The sequence below is a fragment of the Pelophylax lessonae genome, assembly GCF_965119305.1.
Source record: "Pelophylax lessonae genome assembly, chromosome: 7".
Classification (NCBI taxonomy): Eukaryota; Metazoa; Chordata; class Amphibia; order Anura; family Ranidae; genus Pelophylax; species Pelophylax lessonae.
Genome location: NC_138774.1, coordinates 156,873,313 through 156,895,396, shown reverse-complemented (window position 1 = coordinate 156,895,396; position 22,084 = coordinate 156,873,313). Strand labels below are relative to the sequence as shown.

The 22,084-nt window shown below is 42.7% G+C and overlaps 1 protein-coding gene across 1 annotated transcript in view; it reads right to left on the bottom strand.

Annotated features, from left to right (window-relative positions):
- SMARCA1 (SNF2 related chromatin remodeling ATPase 1) overlaps positions 1 to 22,084 on the bottom strand; it is a 373,846-nt gene that overhangs the window by 237,385 nt on the left and 114,377 nt on the right. Inside the window, exons 9-11 of the mRNA XM_082262882.1 lie at positions 11,469 to 11,537; positions 11,269 to 11,378; positions 2,248 to 2,474 (exon numbers count right to left, since the gene is read on the bottom strand). Of these exons, the coding sequence (XP_082119008.1) occupies positions 2,248 to 2,474; positions 11,269 to 11,378; positions 11,469 to 11,537 (406 nt within the window). The remainder of the gene's footprint in view (positions 1 to 2,247; positions 2,475 to 11,268; positions 11,379 to 11,468; positions 11,538 to 22,084) is intronic.

Sequence of the window (22,084 nt, the reverse complement as noted above, 5' to 3'; positions counted from 1 at the left end):
GTGGCCCAGACGTAAGACAGCAAAATCCTCTAGTGGTAAAGTGGTTACGAAAATTAAGAGATATGTACAAATAAAGCTACAATAGGGAAGAAAGAAGTATGAGGGAAATGAGAGTCGGGAGAAGAGGAGAAGGAAGACGAGTAGGTGGTGCAGTTGGGGTTAGGTTGAGGTTAGGGCAGGGGAAGAAAATGGGAAATATAAGAAGACTGTATGGGTATGGTTATGATCTTTTTCTTATGAAATGTATTTAACTGAGATATCTTTTTATATGGAAAATCAAATAACGATTAAATATATTAAAAAAAACTATATACCCTAATACTTGCTAAATGGCAGCAAACATTTTGCCAAAATATTGGCTACTAGATTAAACCAAGGCATGGGGGGCTCATTCATTTGGATCAGGTTGTCTTCGTGCTGATTACACCAGCCAGCGGCAATATATGCAAATTAGCACTTTTAACTTTCATATTTAAGTATCTTCCTTACAAAATCTTATTTTACTCTGTTTGAGTTTATGTAAAGGGGGGGGGGTGTATTTGCCTCAGGCTCCCCCTAAAGACATTTCCACAGAAGAATTATTCGCACTGCAGTGGTACAAATAACTTCCCTGACAAATTTGCTCTTAGTTCAGGGTCCTACCCAGTCAAATACCGACTCAAACTATGTGTAATATCCAAAATCAGGTCATATGATAAATATGGCACAACCGCAAACCCAGACTCTCCAGGCACATAATGCTCCAATAAAAACCAAATGGAAGACTAGAGGCCCCAAATTTCTTGAGATACCGCCAAGCCGCACAACTTGCTCAGCTAACAAAATATCACATGTGTTACCAGACCCCACTCTGGGTAAAGTTAGAAGAAATAGACTGCACTTCACTGTCTATGCACAACCTATTGTGCTCACACCAATAAGATAGAAATTCTCTATCCAATTCTATTAAACTGCAGTCACTGCAGATATGGGACAATCTTAACCACCCCCCATCCGCGCTACAGCCTATATACGGCTGCAGCGCGGACTTGAATTTTCAGGAGGCCGTTTTTAAACGGCCTCCCAGTGACACGCCCCCAGCGCGCTCCCGCGAGCGCGCTGCGGGAAAATCTGTGTCGGCCGTGTCCCTTGGACACAGCTGATCACAGATCGTGGTGAATGGCCAATCACAGCGGCCATTCACCACGTGATCGGGCCGTCCAATGAGCGATGATCTCATATGTAAACATATGAGATCATCTCTCATCGCCGGCGCTCCTTCCTCACACGGAGCCTGCAGTGTGAGGAAGGAGGGGGAGCCTCACAGCGCCGGGGACACAGGAGAATGTAATCAGGGCACCGATCACCAGTGCCCTGATTACTAAAGGTAAAAATACACACACAGTGCCCCACCATCAGTGCCCACAGTGCCCGCCATCAGTGCCCCCCATCAATGCCCACAATCAGTGCCCATAGTGCTGCTAGTCAGTGCCCATCAGTGCCTGCTCATCTAGGCACTGATGAGCACTGACTGGCAGCACTATGGGCACTGAGTGTGGGCACTGATGGTGCTGCCCATCAGTGCCGCTCATCAGTGCCACCCGTCAGTGTCCAGTGCCATCCGCCAATGCCCATCAGTGCCGCCAGTCAGTGCCGCCTCTCAGTGCCCAGCAGTGCCACCTCTCAGTGCCCAGCAGTGCCACCTCTCAGTGCCCAGCAGTGCCGCCTATCAGGGCTCATCAGTGCCGCCTATCAGGGCTCATCAGTGCCGCCTATCAGTGCTCATCAGTGCGGCATATTAGTACCTCCTCATCAGTGCCCATAAGTGCCACCTCATCAGTGCCCATCAGTGCCGCCTCATCAGCGCACATCAGTGAAGGAGAAAAATTTATTTTCAAAATTTACTCGCAGAAAATAAGAAAAACTTTTTTTTTTTTTCAAAATTTTCTGTCTTTATTCTTTTTTTTTGTAAAAAATAAAAAACCCAGAGGTGATTAAATACCACCAAAAGAAAGCTCTATTTGTGTGAAAAAAATTATAAAAATTTCATATGGGTACAGTGTAGCATGACCGCGCAATTGTCAGTCAAAGTGTGAGAGCGCTGAAAGCTGAAAATTGGCCTGGATGGGAAGGGTGTTTAAGTGCACAGAAGGCAAGTGGTTAAGTACTCAGGAGTCCTCTCCACACCTATCCTTATGTATATTACATAAATCACATATGAAAAGAGGTTAACAAATAACAACAAACTATACCAGATACTGTATATACCTTGTTCCTTCAGTTTGGAAAGCAATTTATCCAAAGCCGCCATTTTTCCACTGTTGTAGATAAGATGACTATCAGTTGTATAGGGTGGACCAGGCTCTGCCCCATCAAACAAGTATGGATGGTTGCAACACTTGCGTAACTGCATTAGTATATTTAATAGACGCATCTTATCCATTTTACCAGCAGAATTAAGGATGTCAATATCTTTCATTAAAATTTTGGTGTACCTAAAAATAAAAATGGTACAAATTACTATGTGGAGATAATACTCAAACAAGGGCTAATGATATAAATGTCAATGACCAAAAAAACAGACTTACTACAATATTCTGACGACAAAACAGACAATTGTTTGAACTTCTTTGTCCCCATTACTACTACTGCATAGTGAAAAAAATAATGTGGGTTTTCTGTACAAAACAATTTGGGTGGCCAGCGCACCTTTTCAATGCCTGTGATCGAAATGTACTTAGACAGTGCAGATTGCAGGCAAAATGCACACAGCCAATCAAAGTGGCTCTGTGCTTTATGATCACTGTGAAGGCCAATCACTGTCTGCATTTTCATTTGAGAGCCCCTTTCCTTTCACAACATAGAAAGAGAAAGGAGAGGGATTGAAGGAAGGGATCATAGAAAGGGAAGTAGGAAGCAGTAGATTTAGGTAGGGGTTTAATTTGATTGTGGGATTATTTTTTAACCCATTAACCTCATCTCCATTCTTTCAATGTATGTGACATGTACATTTATCTCTTCACCTCCTCTCTCTGTGTATCTCTGTGTATGACTTACAATCCTTTTTATCTAGTTCACCATTAGAAAGGTTCATGTTTTAATCACCTCAATAACAACACATTTCTTCATTTCCAAAAAACTTTGGCAAAAGTTATTACCTTGATAAGTTTCTACTTTTCAAAAAGGGGTCATTTTGGTTGTATTAGTACTTTTTATCTTTTTTTAACCTCTGCAGACCGCCCACCTGTAATGTACTGCAGACAGGCAGCCTGCAAAGGCAAACTGATGTACCTGTATGTCGCTGCCGGCACCCGCTATGATTGTACACAGCGGAAGCCTGTCAGCAGATCAGAGCCAATGATTCATAGCCAGGACCTGGTGATCGACTGTGTGACATTCAACACAGAGCTCTGTACAGACAAAGATCCTCATTACAATGATAAAGTTATTTATTCTATGAAAACAAATAGTACAATTACATGTTGATTTCTTGATAATCAGCATAGATGGAAGATGAAAAACACCACAGGGTTATCCGCAGTTCAATGGATGAAGAAACGGCAACGCTGTCAATGTGTTAGCCTGTCCTATCCCTCTAGCTGGCATTCGGGAGATAAGATCATGACAGCTGTCAGAAAGCCCACCAATCCTCTGTGTTCTGCACAAGAGCAGTCTACCTCATGGCAACCCCTTTATGTCTGTGAGAAGTGGGGGGCGGTGCTGGGGGCGATGACACGTTTCAGAGGTTCATTCCTCCTTTATCAAAAACATGCCCCTTTGGACTTTTGGGTTTTTATAGTGACAGCTCGAGTGAGTGGCCTGGAAACAGGAGCAGGGTACTGTGTATCTCACTGGGCAGTGTTAAGTACTTGCTTCCAGTGCTGGTTGTAGCAATTGATTTGGCTATGTAAATAAACAGGGGAGAGGGAGAACCAGTGTTTACAGATAGCAACATTGTAATTTCCCTGCAGGCTCGGAGACTAAGACCTCGTTCACACTGGGGCGACTTGTCAGGCGACCTGGTCACCTGACAAGTCGCCGTGGGTCGCCTGCCATAGAGTAGCACAGGACCCGTTCTAATAGGAGCGACACAAGTCGCTCCGACTTAGAAAAGGGGTCCTGTACTACTTTGGGGCGACCTGGAGCGACCTGCATTGACTTCAGCAAGTCGGGTCGCGCCTCTGTGAACCGGCTCTAAAGGGCCGTACACACTTGACGAAAATCGGATGAAATATCCTCCGATTTTTCTCTGTCTTCTCAGCGTTCATTACCGTTTTTAGTCGACAGTGCATAAATGTTCACGAAATTTCTCGTCCTTTTTTTTGGCACATTTGTTCCTAGACTTCCGGGTTGTTAGCAACTTCAGATCATGCACGGTCTTTCGTATCCGATTTTTCATGGACGTACTGCATACACATTAAACGAAAATCGGTCGTCTGGGGAGGGACGAAAAAAAATTTTGGTGTCTGTCCCTCCGTTTTTTTCGTTGAAAATAACGGCATTGGCTGCTGAAAGTTGTGTACACACTAGGCAAAAATCGGACGATTTCACATCAGGCGGGAATTTTTGGCAGATTTTCTACTAGTGTGTACCCCACTTTTAGCCTAGTAGTACACACAAGGAGATTATCAGACAAATTATTGTCTGTTTTTTTTGGGGGTTTTTTTGCACGCTAGTCTCCATATCGAAACTGAATAGGTTACTAAAGTACGAAAATTCTTGTACGACAGAAAAAAAATTCAGAAGTGATGTAATGTATTTGTATGGTATTTTTGGACTAAAACTGTACTGATTAAATGAAAATCATATGATCTGGTATCCTACAAGAATTTTCGTGTTTGTCCCTTCAGAAAATTTTGGACGAAAACTGTTCTAATGACCAGATTATCATACAATCGCTTCAAAAGCGTTTTTGTTTTTTTTTTTGTACGATATTCTGATCGTGTGTACCCAGCTTAAAGGAATTTTACATCTAGTTCATTAACCCATGCAAAGCTGGAACTGATGAGGTGGTGAACTATTTATATGATCAATTAACCTTTGTATACTTTTTCTATATACTACCATTCAAAAGTTTGGAGTCACCCAGACAATTTCATGTTTTCCATGAAAAATCACACTAAATAAAATAAATAAATAAAACTCATTCATCAAATGAGTTGCAAAATGAATAGAAAATATAGTCAAGACATTGACGAGGTTAGAAATAATTATTTTTATTTGAAATAATAATTTTGTCCCTCAAACTTTGCTTTCATCAAAGAATTCTCCATTTGCAGCAATTATAGCATTGCAGACCTTTGGCATTCTAGCTGTCAATCTGTTGAGGTAATCTGAAGAAATTTCACCCCACGTTTCCTGAAGCACCTCCCACAAGTTGGATTGGCACTTCTTACATACCATAAGGTCAAGCTGCTCCCACAACAGCTCAATAGGGTTGAGATCTGGTGACTGTGCTGGCCACTCCATTACAGACAGAATACCAGCTGACTGCTTCTTCCCTAAATAGTTCTTGCATAGTTTGGAGGTGTGCTTTGGATCATTGTCCTGTTGTAGGAGGAAATTGGCTCCAATCAAGCGCTGTCCACAGGGTATGGCATGGCGTTGCAAAATGGAGTGATAGCCTTCCTTATTCAAAATCCAATTTACCTTGTACAAATCTCCCACTTTACCGGCACCAAAGCAGCCCCAGACCATCACATTACCTCCACCATGCTTGACAGATGGCGTCAGGCACTCCTCCAGCATCTGTTCACTTGTTCTGCGCCTCACAAATGTTCTTCTGTGTGACCTAAACAAACTAAGATTCGTCTGTCCATAACACTTTTTTCCAATCTTCCTCTGTCCAATTAAGTGATAAAAGGTATGAATCCGCGTTTGTGAAACAAACAGCAGCTAGCAAAAAAGTGTAAAATATACATACACAAAAATACCAAGATAAAAAGAATATTGCAGCGCTGAAAATAATAAACAATAAGAAACAATCTCTTATGGACAAAAATGAACAAATTGGAGAAATGTCTCTTGTGATAAAGTTCATAAATTATTGTGACGGAATTCAATAGGTGCAATCCAGTGAACACGTGGATACCACGATGAAAAGGAAAATGATCTCTCCACCACCAAAAATGAGTGAAATGCAAACTCACCAAAGCCAAATGCTGTCTAGATTATAGGACAGCAATCGAGTATTGTGCGACCAGTCTCAAGATCTTTGGGACATCAATGTAGTCTGCAACTTCCAGTCTTGTGGATAACCTCCAATGCGTTGATTGACTCAGCACGTTATAAAAGGGTTAAATTGCAAAAAAAAATGGGAGAGGCTCATGGTGTAGTATGAAGTAAAAATCAATTTAATAAAAATACATAATAAAATATTCGGTATCACTGATAAAAAACAGTGTATAAGAAATGTACAATCAAACAGGGGTAAAAAAGAACTCCCATATAAAACCACCACTAAAATGAAAAGTGATGGCTGGGACCGTAGGTGTTTGAGATAACAAGCTTGTTATCTCAAACACCTAAGGTCCCAGCCATCACTTTTCATTTTAGTGGTGGCTTTATATGTGAGTTCTTTTTGTTATCTCAAACACCTAAGGTCCCAGCCATCACTTTTCATTTTAGTGGTGGCTTTATATGCAAATTCTTTTTTACCGCTGTTTGATTGTAAATTTCTTATACAGTTTTATTTAGCAGTGATATTGAATATTTTAATATGTATTTTTATTAAATTGATTTTTATTTCACAATACACCATGAGCCTCTCCCATTTTTTTTTTTTAATTTAACCCTTTTTATAACGTGCTGAGTCAATCAACGCATTGGAGGTTATCCACGAGACTGGAAGTTGCTGACTACATTGATGTCCCAAAGATCTTGAGACTGGTCGCACAATACTCGATTGCTGTCCTATAATCTAGACAGCATTTGGCTTTGGTGAGTTTGCATTTCACTCATTTTTGGCACAATACTCGATTGCTGTCCTATAATCTAGACAGCATTTGGCTTTGGTGAGTTTGCATTTCACTCATTTTTGGTGGTGGAGAGATCATTTTCCTTTTCATCGTGGCATCCACGTGTTCACTGGATTGCACCTATTGAATGCCGTCACAATAATTTATGAATTTTATCACAATAGTCATTTCTCCAATTTGTTCATTTTTGTCCATAAGAGATTGTTTGTTATTGTTTATTATTTTCAGCGCTGCAATATTCTTTTTATTTTCCTCTGTCCAATGTCTGTGTTCTTTTGCCCATCTTAATCTTTTCCTTTTATTGGCCAGTCTCAGATATGGCTTTTTCTTTGCCATTCTGCCTAGAAGGCCAGCATCCCGGAGTCGCCTCTTCACTGTGGACGTTGAGACTGACGTTTTGCGGGTACCATTTAATGAAGCTGCCAGTTGAGGACCTGTGAGGCATCTATTTCTCAAACTAGAGTCTCTAATGTACTCGTCCTCTTGCTTAGTTGTGCACCAGGGCCTCCCACTTCTCTTTCTATTCTGGTTAGAGCCCGTTTGTGCTGTTCTCTGAAGGGAGTAGTACACACAGTTGTAGGAAACTTCAGTGTCTTGGCAATTTCTCACATGAAATAGCTTTCATTTCTCAGAACAAGAATAGACTGTCGAGTTTCAGAAGAAAGTTCTCTTTTTCTGGCCATTTTGAAAGTATAATCAAACCCACAAATGCTGATGCTCCAGACACTCAACTAGCTCAAAGGAAGGCCAATTTTATAGCTTCTCTAATCAGCACAACAGTTTTCAGCTGTGCTAACATAATTGCACAAGGCTTTTGTAATCATCAATTAGCCTTTTAACGTGATTAACTAACACAATGTATCATTAGAACACAGGAGTGATGGTTGCTGGAAATGGGCCTCTGTACACTTATGTAGATATTCCATTAAAAATTTGCCGTTTCCAGCTAGAATAGTAATTTATCACATTAACAATGTCTAGACTGTATTTCTGATTAATTTAATGGTGTCTTCATTGAAAAAACAGTGCTTTTCTTTTTTAAAAAAAAGGACATTTCTAAGTGACCCCAAAATTTTGAACGGTAGTATATATATATTGTACAGGACACCAAGGTTGGGTCCTGGACGGGTGCTTTATAGGACCAATATTTGGGTTATGGTCTCTTTAAGGGAAGTATGGTAGTACTCTGGGGGTCACCCAGGAGGGGTGAGGAATTTCTGGGAATAGCCTGAATCAGTAGAGGACTGACTCGCAGTTCTCTCTGTGTTAATAGAGAGATATTTGGGACCCGGAATTTCAGAGACCCTGAAGTGATATCCGAGTGGGAAAGGGTCTCCACCTCGGACTACAGGGATTCCAGCACACACAGGGTTAAGAACCTTCAGGAAGCAAAAAGTCCTAAAAGACAGGAAGTAGTGACAGGTGGGTTGGTGAGGAAGAGTTGGTAAATACACCTGTCTTGTAGAGCTGTGAGTCTGCTGGAGGCTGCAAAAACAGGATTTAACAAGGACTGTTAAACCTTGGGGTGAAGACCCATCTACAAACTGTATGTTTTTGCTTTTACTTTGTGTTGAAGACAAGCCGTACTTTATTTTGTGTTTTTGTGCTTGTGTGCTGCTGGAAGCCGTATTTTGTTTTGCCTGCTGAATAAAAGCCTTTTTGTTTAAACTTCAACGGTTTTTGCCCTCGGTCCTGTGGAGCCACAGTCCCCCAAACTTACATATTGTAAAGGTTGGGGGACTGTGGCTCCACAGGACCGAGTGCAAAAAAAAAAATATATATATATATATATATATATATATATATATATATATATATATATATACACACACACACAAACTGCATTTATACAAAACAACCTTGGATTACGAGTAACTTGGTCTGCGAGTATTTTACAAGATAAGCAACATTTTTAAAAAAAAATTTAACTTGATAAATGAGCGATGTCTGCCGAGTAGTCTGCCGAGCATAATGTGAAAACTGAGTCAATTGTTCTTCTCTCTCTTTCTCGCTGTGGGATTGTGGGCAAGTCTCCCGGTCTCAGTCGGAGTGCCTCACTCATATAGTCAACATCTGTACTGCAATAATGGCCCCGACCAAGAAAAAAAAAATGTTGAAAAGGAAGGCAGTAAGAAGAAAGAGATGATTACAGTGGAAGTTAAAAAGGAAATCATCGAGAACCATGAACGAGGTATGCGAAGGGCCAACACTGCAAGATTTTATAACAAGTCTAAGTCGACAATTTGAACAATATTAAGGAAGAAATAAGGGGGCTAGATGCAGCAAATGAAGTGACAAAAGTATCAAACAACAGAAGAGAATGCAATGCCCGGTCACAAGCCAATGAAAGACCATCTCTCCCTCATGTTGTGTGCAAATGCAAGCAGGCATTTCAAAATCAAGCCCCTGCTTGTGTTTATTCGTGTCTTATTCGTTGACTGGATCAATGAGATCCTTGGTCCTACAGTGAACAATTACCTTTTAGAAAATAATCTGCCAAAGTGTTGCTGCTAATGGATAATGCTCCTGCTCATCTTCCAGGCCTTCAGAACAACTTACTGAGGAACTCAAGTTCATTAAGGTCAAGTTTTTTCCTCCCAACACCACTCCACTATTCCTGCCCATGGATCAGCAAGTAATTTCCAATTTTAAACAACTTTACACCCAAGCACTATTTCAGCTATGCTTTGAGGTTACCGAAGGAACAAACCTTAGCCTCCGAGAGTTTTGGAAAAATAATTTCCACATAGCGAACTGCCTTAAAGTCATTGATAAAGCCTGGGTTTTGGGGTCACCATCAGAACCTTCAATTCTGCTTGGAGAAAACTGTGGTCTGACTGTGTACTTGGACCTGACTTTGAGGGGTTTGCTCAGCAACAGGAGCTACCAGTTGTCAATGACATTTTGTCCTTGGGGAAGACTATGGGACTTGAGGTAAATGAGGACGACATTCAAGAGCTGGTGAGGGAACATGGCCAGGAGCTGACCACCGACAAACTGATGGATCTGCATCGCTAGAAACAGCAAAAGGTTATAGAGGAAGATAAAAAACAGAGGAATCCCTCACTTCAAATGAGATTAGGGAGATGTGTAAAATGTGGGAATCAGTGCAAAATTTTGTAGAAAAGCACCACCCGAATAAGGCTGTAGCAGTGCGAACGAGAAATTTGACAATGCAATGTCAAATTTCTGTCAAATCCTCAAAAGGAAACAAAAGCAAGTGTCATTGGATATGTTCCTTGTTAGAGTCATACAAAAAGAAAAAGATTCCAGTGAGACAACAGATATCAATGATCCCGTTAGAGACAGACATCCTAAACAATAACCCTCCTCCTCTCCTCTCTCTTCTCCCTCACACTCGCCACAATTCTTTTCAAAAGCAAAGTGCAGGTAATTTGTTTTATTTTTACTTTATAATGTATTTTGTATTGTTGTAATCATGTTTAAATGAATAAATGGTTGTGGAATGAATCATCTCAGTTTCCATTATTCTTATGGGAAAATTTGCTTTGATATACAAGTGCTTTGGATTACAAGCACGTTTCCAAAACAAATTATGCTTGCAATCTAAGGTTTTACTGTGTATATATATATATATATATATCTATATATATATATATAGATATATATATATATAAGGAAGATACATATATAGAAATATCTGTAAACACTGGTTTTCCCTCTCCCCTATTTATTTACATAGCTCAATCAATTTCTACAGCCAGCACGAGAAGCGAGTACATAACACTGGCTAGTGAGATACACAGAACTCTGCTCCTATCTTGCAACCACTCCCTCGAGTGGTCACTATAAAAACTCAGCCATTAGTCCAAAGGGGCATGTTTTTGAAAAAGGAGGAGTGAACCTCTGAAACGCGTCACTGCCCCCAGCACTGATTTCTACTTCACACAGACATGAAGGGGTTGCCACGAAGTAGACTGCTCTTGTGCAGAACACAGAGGATTGGTGGGCTTTCTGACAGCTGTCATTATCTTATCTCCCTTATATCAGCTAAAGGGATAGGACAGGCTCACACATTGACAGCATTACAGTTTCTTCATCCATCATACTGGGGATAACCCTGTGGTGATTTTCATCTTCCATCTATGTGGATTACCAAGAGTCTAACATGTAAGTGTACTATTTGTTTTTATGTGACAAAATGACTTGATCATTCAAATGAGGATCTCGCACTGCCATTTATATGTTGTTTGAGCTCCCTGTATCTTCCTGGATCTTCTCCTGGCAAAGATTGTAAATCTATAAGGTGACCCCTTGAATGCTTATAAAAGAAAAATAAGCTCAGTCTTACCATTCCCTCTGCATTTTACTGAGTCCCAGATAAATTTTTACTTCTTTTTTTGGTGGGAGACTCTTTTCTACCTCAGCTTTTATGCGTCTCAAAAGAAAAGGCTTCAACACCTGGTAAAATATTTATATATAGAAGGCTTTATTAGGAACAGTTAAAACTTTGGAAGTAAATGGTCTACATAAAGGTAAGATCATACTTACTGCATGAAGTCTTTCAACAAGTCTGTGATCCCCAAGACAATTATTTGTGTCAAACCAAGAGTCAAAATCCTGTAAAAAAATAGATTTCACAAAAAAACACATAATGTAACGAGTATAAAAAAGAGAATAAAAATTACAAAGTAAAATAGAACTCAACAGACTAAATTCTATAATGCATGTTAGCCATAAAGATTGCTATTTTCAGTATTGTGAGTTTCATTGGCAGCTCCGTTTGCTGAAAATAATGATCACTGTGGCAAGTGATGATTGTTATAGCTTAGTAAACTGAGCCTATTGTGTTTCGTAGACTCCAATTGTGATTTTCTAGAACAGAGTAATCTGAAATTGTCTGATCAGTTTCTACAAACTACACAATTTTCCTTCTCATGCCCAGCTTTAAAATGTATACGATATCCCTCTGTATGTGCAGATAATGCTCCTGCAGAGCTTATAAGGATATTTTTTATGGTCATTCAAAAGAAAGGTTATATTTAAATAGGAAATGCACACTTGAGGCACCTGACTGCAGAACCCAATTCTATTGGATTTTCCATGTTTACACTTGTATGCTTAGTCTCCCTACATGTGCGCCAGCATAAGGGGGGTAAAATCTGAATCCCCAGCCACTTGCTGGAAATTAAGATGTTTAATTGTTCTGCAGAGCTGTTTTTTTTACAAATTCCCGACTGCTCTATCGGTCAGGAGTGTGTAATTTAGTAAAGCCGACTGTCGGCTTTCATGTGGAAGTGATACAAGCGGCAGTCATGGCGGGTGTCGCTTAGGAAGGGTTGCAGGAGTTCAGAGGACCTCTGTCCACTCAGTTTCCCTCCTGTACACAGACAAAGAGCTGTCATTCTCCGGGATCAGTTTTCAATTCACAGCTGCAGTGGAGTAGAGAGGAGACATCCAGGGTCTAATAGACCTCTGGTGTCTCCATAAAGAGAACCTGTCATCTTTATGCTATCACATAGGTGGCTATTGAAAAAAGATGGAGCTACCAATATTTTATTCTTTAGGGTGTCCTTTGTTTGAGGGTTTTAAGTAATCTTAAGGCCTAAAATGAAAACATGCAAAATATCTGTCTTCCACTCCCTAACCTTGCGCCTTCTCTCCTACAAGTGCAATGTGAAAGTTTTTGTTTGCCACACCTGCCAGCTACCCATAAGCCAGTGAGGGAAAGCGGAGAATGCAGTCCTACTACACTCCCCCCCCCCCCCCCCCAAGAGGCTAATCCTTACACTGTTATGCACATTTTTGCCTTTTTCCCTAAGCCTGAAGAACAATCTCTTCCTAAAGAACAGCTATCCCTTCTGCTGCCCCTTATAACAGATTGCAATATTATCAACCATAAAGTGCAGCATTAGCAATCTAAAATTGCAGAAATGCCCAAAAAAATAATAATAATAATAATAATAATAATAATAGCAGCATTAATACAATGTAATATTTTCCTCAGCCTTGTGGTTTTAGCTTTAATGCTGTGCAACCTTTGACCTAAAGGGAGGGAGACAAAGTCCATAAGCAGGAAGGGAAGAGTCCCTCATAATACTGAGGGCCATCTTCATACACCTCACCTGATTTTGTAAAAATGGTGGGCAGATTGCTGCTCTCCTAACTGACTTTACCACCTGCCACAGTGCCTGTTTATCTGCCGCAGAACAATTATTGTACCAAATGGTAGTGCCAGTCAGAAGGATGTTCTCCACCACACTCCTATAAAACAAGATGAGGACTGAAGTACCAAGGCCAGCATATTTCAACCTCCTCAAAAAGTACCTTGTATTTTCCACATGCAAGGCTTTAAAAGCCCCTAACGGTAATTAGTTTAGAGTTACCATACAAAATGGACCTACAGTTATTGTTCTCACACTATAAACGTGTATTGCAATCAACATTTTTGTGCGTGGGAGCCCCTGAGGTGTGTATTAACGCTTGTACATGTATGTATGTGGGGTGTAGGGTGCTAAAAAAGTGGGAACTTCAATATACTTTTATACTTTTTTTTTGTTTTTTTTTTTCTTTATACTTTATTTCCCATGACATAGGGGACAAAATGTCCCTATGTGATGATTTTTTGGTGACAAGTTCTTTTTAATGACTCCCCTGTCCTCCAATGAAGCTAATGGAGCAAAGATCACATTCTGGCTGTAGAAAGTGACACCAGCACATGTCCCTTTTGAGTCATTAACAGGAAGGGGAGATCAGCAAACAAATGTTCACTAATCTCCTTCTCCACCTGACAGCACCTGCCATGCCAGATTCGGAGTTCACCGCTGGGTGCTTGGAGCTCAGGACACATGGTGGGGGCATGCACAGGGGGTACAGGCACTTAGAGGAGGTGTAGAAGCGATCAGGTGGCTACAAAGCCACCTGGTTACTGCCATCTCACAGTCGGCTTGCCAGATTTACACACACTTCTGGCAGTTGCAGCCTCAACTATGCGGCTGCGTGCTGCTTTAAGGGCAGCCCTAGATTTCAATGGGCTGCCCTACCTGCAGATGTGCAGGGAAAGAAGTCCCTGACCCGTTTTTGTAAAAGAGAAGCCTGTTCTGGCAAAAAAAAAAAAAATGGGATTTTTGACTTACCGTAAAATCCATTTCTCTGATGTTCATTGACGGACACAGCTCCTGATATTCTTAATAATTGGGTTATTCTGCCTCCTACAGGAGTAGAACACTAGGCAGAAAAAAAGGCTGACTATGCCTATGGGCAGTCCCAGGGGATATACTCCCTCTCTCTGCTATAGGTACTCAGTTTTGTTACAAGCAGTGTCAGAAGAAAACTTCCACAGGGGGGGTGGTTGCTGTGTCCGTCAAAAATCCCATTTTCTCTTTTGTTCATTGATATTCTCAATTCAGCTCCTGATATTCTCAACCATTGGGACGTCCCAAAGCAGTGTTAAACATGAGGGGTGGGAACAGCAAAAAATAAATTCCCAAGGCTAACTATAGCCAACCAGGTAAACAGGAGCTCAACCAAAACAACTGAAGCTTACCTGAAAAGAACAATACACTCTCATAGAGGCCCTGCAAACCTGCGTCACCAACGCTTGATGACGGAAGGCCCAGGAGGCACTGAGCGCCCGAGTAGAGTGTGCCTTGACAGGGAAAGGAGGAACCTGACCCTTGATGGCCTGAATCACCGTCTTTCTGATTCATCTGGAAATGGTCGCAGAAGCAGCGGACAACCCTTTCCAAGGCTCATCCGTAAGCACCAATAGTAAGTCTGACTTCCTAAAAAGACTTCGTAGCTGACAGATACACCCTAATTCCCCAGACCACATCCAAGGCATGCAAAGCAATTTCCTTCTCTTTTTTTTTTTTTGCCTGGGGCACAGGAAAGGCAACACAAATTATCTCTTTATTTAAATGAAAATCAGAGCCAACGTTTGGAAAGAACGACAGACAGGTACGAAGAACCACCTTATCTCTGTGAACCACCAAGTAAGCTGAATGACAGGATAGCACCATCCATTCTGACACCCTGTGCGCAGAAATGATAGCCACCTTTTGGGACAGCATAAGCATGGGAATCTCCCGAAGATTCTCAAAAAGAGGCTTCTGAAGGACCGAGAGCACCAAATTGAGGTCCCAAGGCGGCAACAGAGACCGCACTGGAGGGGTCAAGTACCTAATTCCCTGAAGAAAAGTGTGCACCAGGGAGTGTGTGGCCAAGGGCCATTGAAAGAAGAGCGCTAAGGACGACACCTGACCCTTGATAGTACTCAAAGCCAGTTTCTGCTAAACCCCCCCGTTTTAGGAAAGTCAAGATCCGAGCCACAGAGAAAGAGCGAGGATGAACCCCAAGAGATTCACACCATGCAATGTACGACTTCAACGTACAATGGTAGATCTTCCTAGAAGTAGATTTCCTAGCTTTTAGCAGCGTTGGAATCACCAACGCAGACAAATCTCCATCCATCAGCACCTGGTGTTCAACAGCCAAGCCGTCAAAGCCAGCGACGGTAAAGCAGGATGGAAGATTGGTCCTTGGGACAGAAGATTTTCCTGGGAGGAAGCTTCCAAGGAACATCAGCGACCAGCCACACCAGATGGGCGTACCAAGCCCGGCGAGGCCAGTCCGGAGCCACTAAGATGACCAGAATCCCTTCTGCCTCGATCCTGTGTAGAAGTCTTGGCAGAAGCTTGAGAGGAGGGAAGGCCTTTGTACAGACGATATTGACCCCAAGAGGCCACCAGGGCGTCTGTGGCATCAGCCAGAGGATCCCGTGACCGAGCCACAAATCTCTGCAACTTTCTGTTGAGCTGAGACGCCAACTGATCCACCTCGGGATGCCCCACCAGAGACACAACTGATAAAACACCTCCTAATGAAGGGACCACTCCCCTTGGTCCCATGTCAACGGAGAGGGCTGGAATAAACCATTCTGCCCACCTTAGAATGCCGGCTACCTCCAGAGCCTCCAGGACACTTCCTGTGCGCCCCTTGTGATTGACATAAGCCACGGCCGTGGCATTGTCCGATTGAATGCGTACTGGACATTCCTGAAGACAATCCGTCCAATGGTCCAGGCACAGTCTGATTGCTCAGAGTTCCAAGACATTGATCGGTAGTCTGGACTCTTCCAGTGTCCAGAGCCGCTGAGCAGAATTTGTGCAGAGGACGACTCCCCGGGCGGATAGGCTGGCTCTTGTGCTGACCACTGTCCAATACAAGGGGAAGAAGGATTTGCCAGGCCGAAGCACCTGAGAACGAAGCCATCATATCAGGGACTCCTTCGATCCCTGGCTCAGCCAGATCTGATTGTTCAGAGACTGCAGAGTCTTGTCCCATTTGGCCAGAATCTCCCTTCGCAGGGACCTCGTATGGAACTGTGAAAACTGAATGGCCTCGAAGGTAGACACAATCAGGCCAAGCACCCATATGCAAGTCCGGAGGGATGACCCTCTGCTGGACAGCAGGAGATGAGTTGCAGCCTGCAATTTCTGGAGCTTGTCCAGAGGAAGGAGCACTCTGGCTAAGGCCGAGTTCAAAATCAGACCTAGATAGTCCAGCTTTGTGGACAGAACCAGAGCAGACATCTGAAAATTCACAATGCAGCCAAACTCCCTCAGAGTTCGTATGGTGATTTCCAGGTTTTCCACCAGAGCAGTAGGAGTCCCTGCTCACAGAAGGAGGTCGTCCAAGTACCCAGTACTGCAACCCCCCGTTGGCCTAACAACGCCAGCACCGGGGCTAACACTTTTGTGAAGACTAGAGGAGAAGAAGCAAGACCAAAGTGTAATGCCACAAACTGATAATGCTCCTTTCCCACGGCAAAGTGGAGGAAGCACTGATGACCGGCACATATTGGAAAGTAAGCATCCTTGATGTCGATAGAGGCAAGGAAATCCCCCTGATGCAGGGATGCCACCACTGTGCGAATGGACTCCATCCTGAACTTCTGCACCCACACAAAGCAGTTCAGCGCCTTGAGGTCCAGGATCGGACACACTTTGCCTTCTTTCCTGGGAACTGTAAACAGGTTGGAGTAAAAATCCTGAAAATGTTCCAAAGTTGGAACCGAGACAATCACCCCAAAAGTAACATGTCTAGTACCGCCCCAAACACACCCTGTAAGCAGTCTGTGGACAGGCGCAAGTTGGAAGGAAAGAAACCTTCCGGGGGACAAGAGCGAAAATCAATCTTGTAGCTGGACCGTATGACTTTGTGGACCCATTTGTCTTGTACCAGGGAAGTTCACGGGTCCGGAAACCAGTGAAGACATCCTCCCAACCCCGATAAGGGTGAGGGCACACCTTCATGCTGAAGGAGCCTTGTCCGCTGGGTCTGGAGAAGCCTGCTCTTGGCTTGCCTGACCAGGTTCATTTTGATCCACCAGAGGAGACCCTGAAAGGCTTCGAGCCCTTATCAGTCGACTCTGAGGGACAAAAAACATCTTATGAGCCGAGAAGGAGGGTCTACGACGAGGGTCCTTGCCCTTAGTAGCCTGCGGAAGAAAGGTGCTCTTTCCCCCTGTGAGACCTTTATAAATGTCATCCAGGGTAGCTCCAAACAGGCAATCTCCTTGAAAGGGAAGATCAGTCAAGGCCTTTTTCGAAGTCTGGTCCGCAGACCAGCATTTGAGCCAAAAAACACACCAAAGGACCACTGCCAAAACAGAGAGCTGAGCCAATAGGGGAGCCGCATCCAAAGAGGCATCACAGATAAACTGCAGCCCCTGGACCAGCTGGTTCGCCAGCTCAGCAAAGGAAGGAGGGAGCTGTTCTCCCTCCAGGTCACAGCGTAAAAGCTTAGCCCACTCAGAGTTTGCGACACCAGGGAAATGGTGAATACCGGCCTCAGTGCCAAATCAGCCAGAGTGTACATATTGTGGGCCACAGCCTCCGCCTTCCTGTCAGCTGGATCCTTAAAGGCAAGGGGCTCTTCAACCGGAATCATGGTTGCCTTGTTCAATCTGGAAACTGGAGGGTCCACTTCTTAAGAAGGGACTGCTCATAGGGGTATCGCCTAGCCCTAGCAAATCAGTTAGGGACTCCAAGGGGACACTTTGGTCGTCCCCACACTTTAGCAACAATTCTGTCAAAATAGCAGGAGAAAGGAAACCGCTCTGGATGGCTTGTGAGTGCCAAAGAGAACCTGCGCCACCGTCGCAGCTGCGTCCTCCATTTTTAAGGTCTCACGCACAGATACAATCAGTGCTTTCACCAGCATCTTTTCGTGCGCGGTTGCAGATGTGGAGGAATCATCCTCACTATCTGAGGATTCTGGGCACGTGGCCGCAGACCCAGCAGGGAAACCCACGTCCGTGGCCGCCGAATCAGATTCAGGATCTTGTGAGACAGATGAGGCAGGGGGAAGGAGGGGTGGGGGTCTTTTTGCTAATGATCGACCCATATCAGTTTTTCATTGCCGATACCGATATTTTTGCCAATACATATCGGTATTGGCCGATATTGGACAATTTTTTGTACATTTAAAATTTTGCAAAATAAATACAAATTTCGACACAAATCTGTTACTGAATATGTTAATGTTTGTTTATTAACATTTTTAACACTGCAGTCAGTGCAAATTAAACTGCTAGAAAATAAACTAGACAACAACAAACAGCAAGACAGTGGTGGATTGGAGGAGTCAGAGGACTACTGCTGCAGTAGTGCACTCACTGCAATGATTTTAAATCACTACTGCAACTGCAGTCAGTGCAAATTAAACTTCTAGAAAAAAAGCTAGAGAACAACAAACAGCTAGACAGTGGATTGCAGGAGTCAGTGGACCACTGCTGCAGTAATGCACTTACTGCAGTGATTTTAAATCACTAACTGCAGTCAGTGCAAAACTGCTAAAAAAAAGCTAGACAGTGTGAAGTCAGTGGACTACTGCTGCAGTAGTACACTCACCGAAATAATTTTAAATCACTACTGCAGTGCAGTCACTTGTAACGCTCCTGCGTTTTTGTAGTAGACTGGATTTGCAGCTGCAGAATCTCCACTCAGTAGTCATGTAGAGATGTGTTGAATAACAAGATCCAACTCTCCAGACTCATCACTGTGGGCCTGTCAGCTTCAGCATACAGATATACACACTCAATAAGATGTTCCTGGAGTGATAGGATGTATATGATAGTATGAAGATGATGTGCTGAAGGGACAGGTGTGAACAGTGACAGACATGGCAAGCACTTGATAGAAATGTTCAGGAGAGTATTAGATGGTATTAGGTAGAATGCAGATAGGTTAGTAATCGAGTATGGTAACAGGTGGTAAGGACAGCAGATGACAAATACAGGATAGACTAACCCAGTGCAAGGATAGATGGTAGTAGACTCAAGAGCTAGCAATCTATGTAACAGTGCAGATGATAGAATTAGTATGCATAGATAGTAACAGTCCTTAATGTGCAGAGGTAGATAGTGTAAGTAAGGTTATGGAGGATTCCCCTGTGGGGTACTTATCACTAGTAAGGTTAGTAGTAGAAGGGTCCAGTAGTGAGGGAGTGATCCAGTAGCGAGATACAGGGATCAGTAGCGAGGTTCCGGTCTGTTTCCAAGTAAAAGAGAATAGCTGGAGGTTCCGGTAGCAAGACAAGCTTGTAAGCATGTGGACACACAGGCAGGTTGAACGAACAACGTGAGAGAGAACGCCGGCGGTTGAAATAGCCGCTCTGCGGCGCTCGGCGATGACGTCATCTGTCTTAAAGGTGTATGCGTACCACCTAATTAGAAAGGTGGGACGCATATTTGAAAAGAAAATGGAAAATAAGGGTACCAGAGGTACCAGAATCTTACATCACTACAGTAGTGGTTTAAAATTATTGCAGCAGTGAGTAGCGCACTACTGCAGCCCACTGACTCCAATCCACTGTCTAGCTTTTTTTCTAGCAGTTTTGCACTGACTGCAGCACAGCGCAATCAGTGCAAAACTGCTAGAAAAAAGCTAGACAAAAGCTAGACAGTGGAATGGATGGGAGACAGTGGAGTGGACACTAGTACTATACTACTACACTTTAAATACTCCCAGTTAAGTAGAACAATATTATAGTGCAGAAAGCATAACATTTCAGCATGTTCACCAGTTAAACGGCTTCTTTTTTTCTCATAAATTGCTGCCACTTAACTAAAAACACGCTCACTTGGTACCGAGGAAGGAGCAGCAGAAAGGTGTCTTCTAGCATGGGAAGCAAGTCTTTTGTAGCGTCTCATTTTCTTTCCACCACTGAAGAGGATCACCACTTTTTCTGTCAATTACTGGTTCCTTCAAATAGAGATGAAGTTCATCATCCAGGCTCAATATTGCAGATTAAGAAGAATCCTCTGCATAAGGCCCCAATATAACACTGAACATGTCATCTATTTCACAACAATGAAGTTTCTCTTCTTCTGTCCGTTGTCTTTTTGGACATTTTTCTCTTTTTGAAGCATCCTGCTCTTCCACATTAGAAACCTGCTCTTCTGGACTTTTCTTTTTGGCAGGAACCTACTTCACCTCCTGTTGAGTATCTTCTGTCAGCCATTGTTTTGCCTTGGCCAATACATCATCAGAAGAGAAAGGATGGTTCTTGTGTGAGGGTTATGCAACTGAGGTCTGACACTTCAGGAATGAAGTCTCATTCCTTTCACCATGTTCGCTCCGCTGTCTCGAACCACAAGCATCACTGGGTCTTTGGTGATTCCCCATTCTTCTAGCATGCCTAGAAACATTTCTTTAATGTACTCCCCAGTGTGGGATCCTTGCATCACTTTTGTATTCAACACTAGGGATGATCGAACGGTTCGGGTATATACCACTATACACAAGTTCAGATGTTTTGCCTGCCTCCAAAGAACCCAAAAAAATGCCCAAAAAAAAACAAAAACGCCCAGGTGTGTTGTTGCAGGCATTTTTTGGGGGTTTTTGGAGGCAGGCAAAACATCTGAACTTGTGTATAGTGGTATATACACACATACTTATATGTATTTTACACTTAGACATATATAGGTGTGACAGGAGCGTAACTATATTGGTGTTAATTATTTCATTAGCGCAAGCATATATTTCTGCTACTATCACACCTATATATGTCTAGGTGTATATATACATATAAGTATGTGTGTATATATACCCATATACACAAGTTCAGATGTTTTGCCTGCCTCCAAAGAACCCAAAAAAATGCCAAAAAAACGCTAGCGCCAAAAAAAAAAAGCCCAGGTGTGTTGTTGCAGGCATTTTTTTGGGGTTTTTGGAGGCAGGCAAAACATCTGAACTTGTGTATAGTGGTATATATACACACATGCTTATATGTATATATACACCTAGACATATATAGGTGTGATAGTAGCAGAAATATATGCTTGCGCTAATGAAATAATTAACACCAATATAGTTACGCTCCTATCACACCTATATATGTGTAAGTGTAAAATACATAGAAGTATGTGTGTATATATACCACTATACACAAGTTCAGATGTTTTGCCTGCCTCCAAAAACCCCCAAAAAATGCCTGCAACAACACACCTGGGCGTTTTTTTTTTGGCGCTAGCGTTTTTTTGGGCATTTTTTTGGGTTCTTTGGAGGCAGGCAAAACATCTGAACTTGTGTATAGTGGTATATACCCGAACCGTTCGATCATCCCTAGTGTTGAATACAAAAGTGATGCAAGGATCCCACACTGGGGAGTACATTAATAAATCCAGAGTCAGATACCATTGTAAATGGCTGGTTATCAGTGACCATCATCTCTGTGATTACTCTGTCCAGCAGTTGGGATCTTCCATCCGATTTTAGCCACCTTTTTTTTTTCTGAAACATATCGGTTATTGTTGCCTGGGATAGTGATGTTTCACCTTGTGATTCATTTTGTTTTTTCTGTCCTGCATGAAACAATTCAACATGATGAACTCTTAGATGGGCCCAAAGATTTGACGTATTTTTGTTTCTTGCAGTTATTAATCCCATGCTTACATTATTTTTGCACGTGTTGCACAGTGCTGCTGCTTTTCGTGGAGATGGAGATGAGAAATAGTCCCACACCAGATCTGCATTCATCTCCATTAACATTTGAAAGACACTACTGAAATTGAATATTAGGCATAAAAAAACTGGCTGGCTGGCACCCTGTGGTGATGAGTGGCTGGCACCCTTTGATGGGTGGGTGGCTGGCTGGCTGGT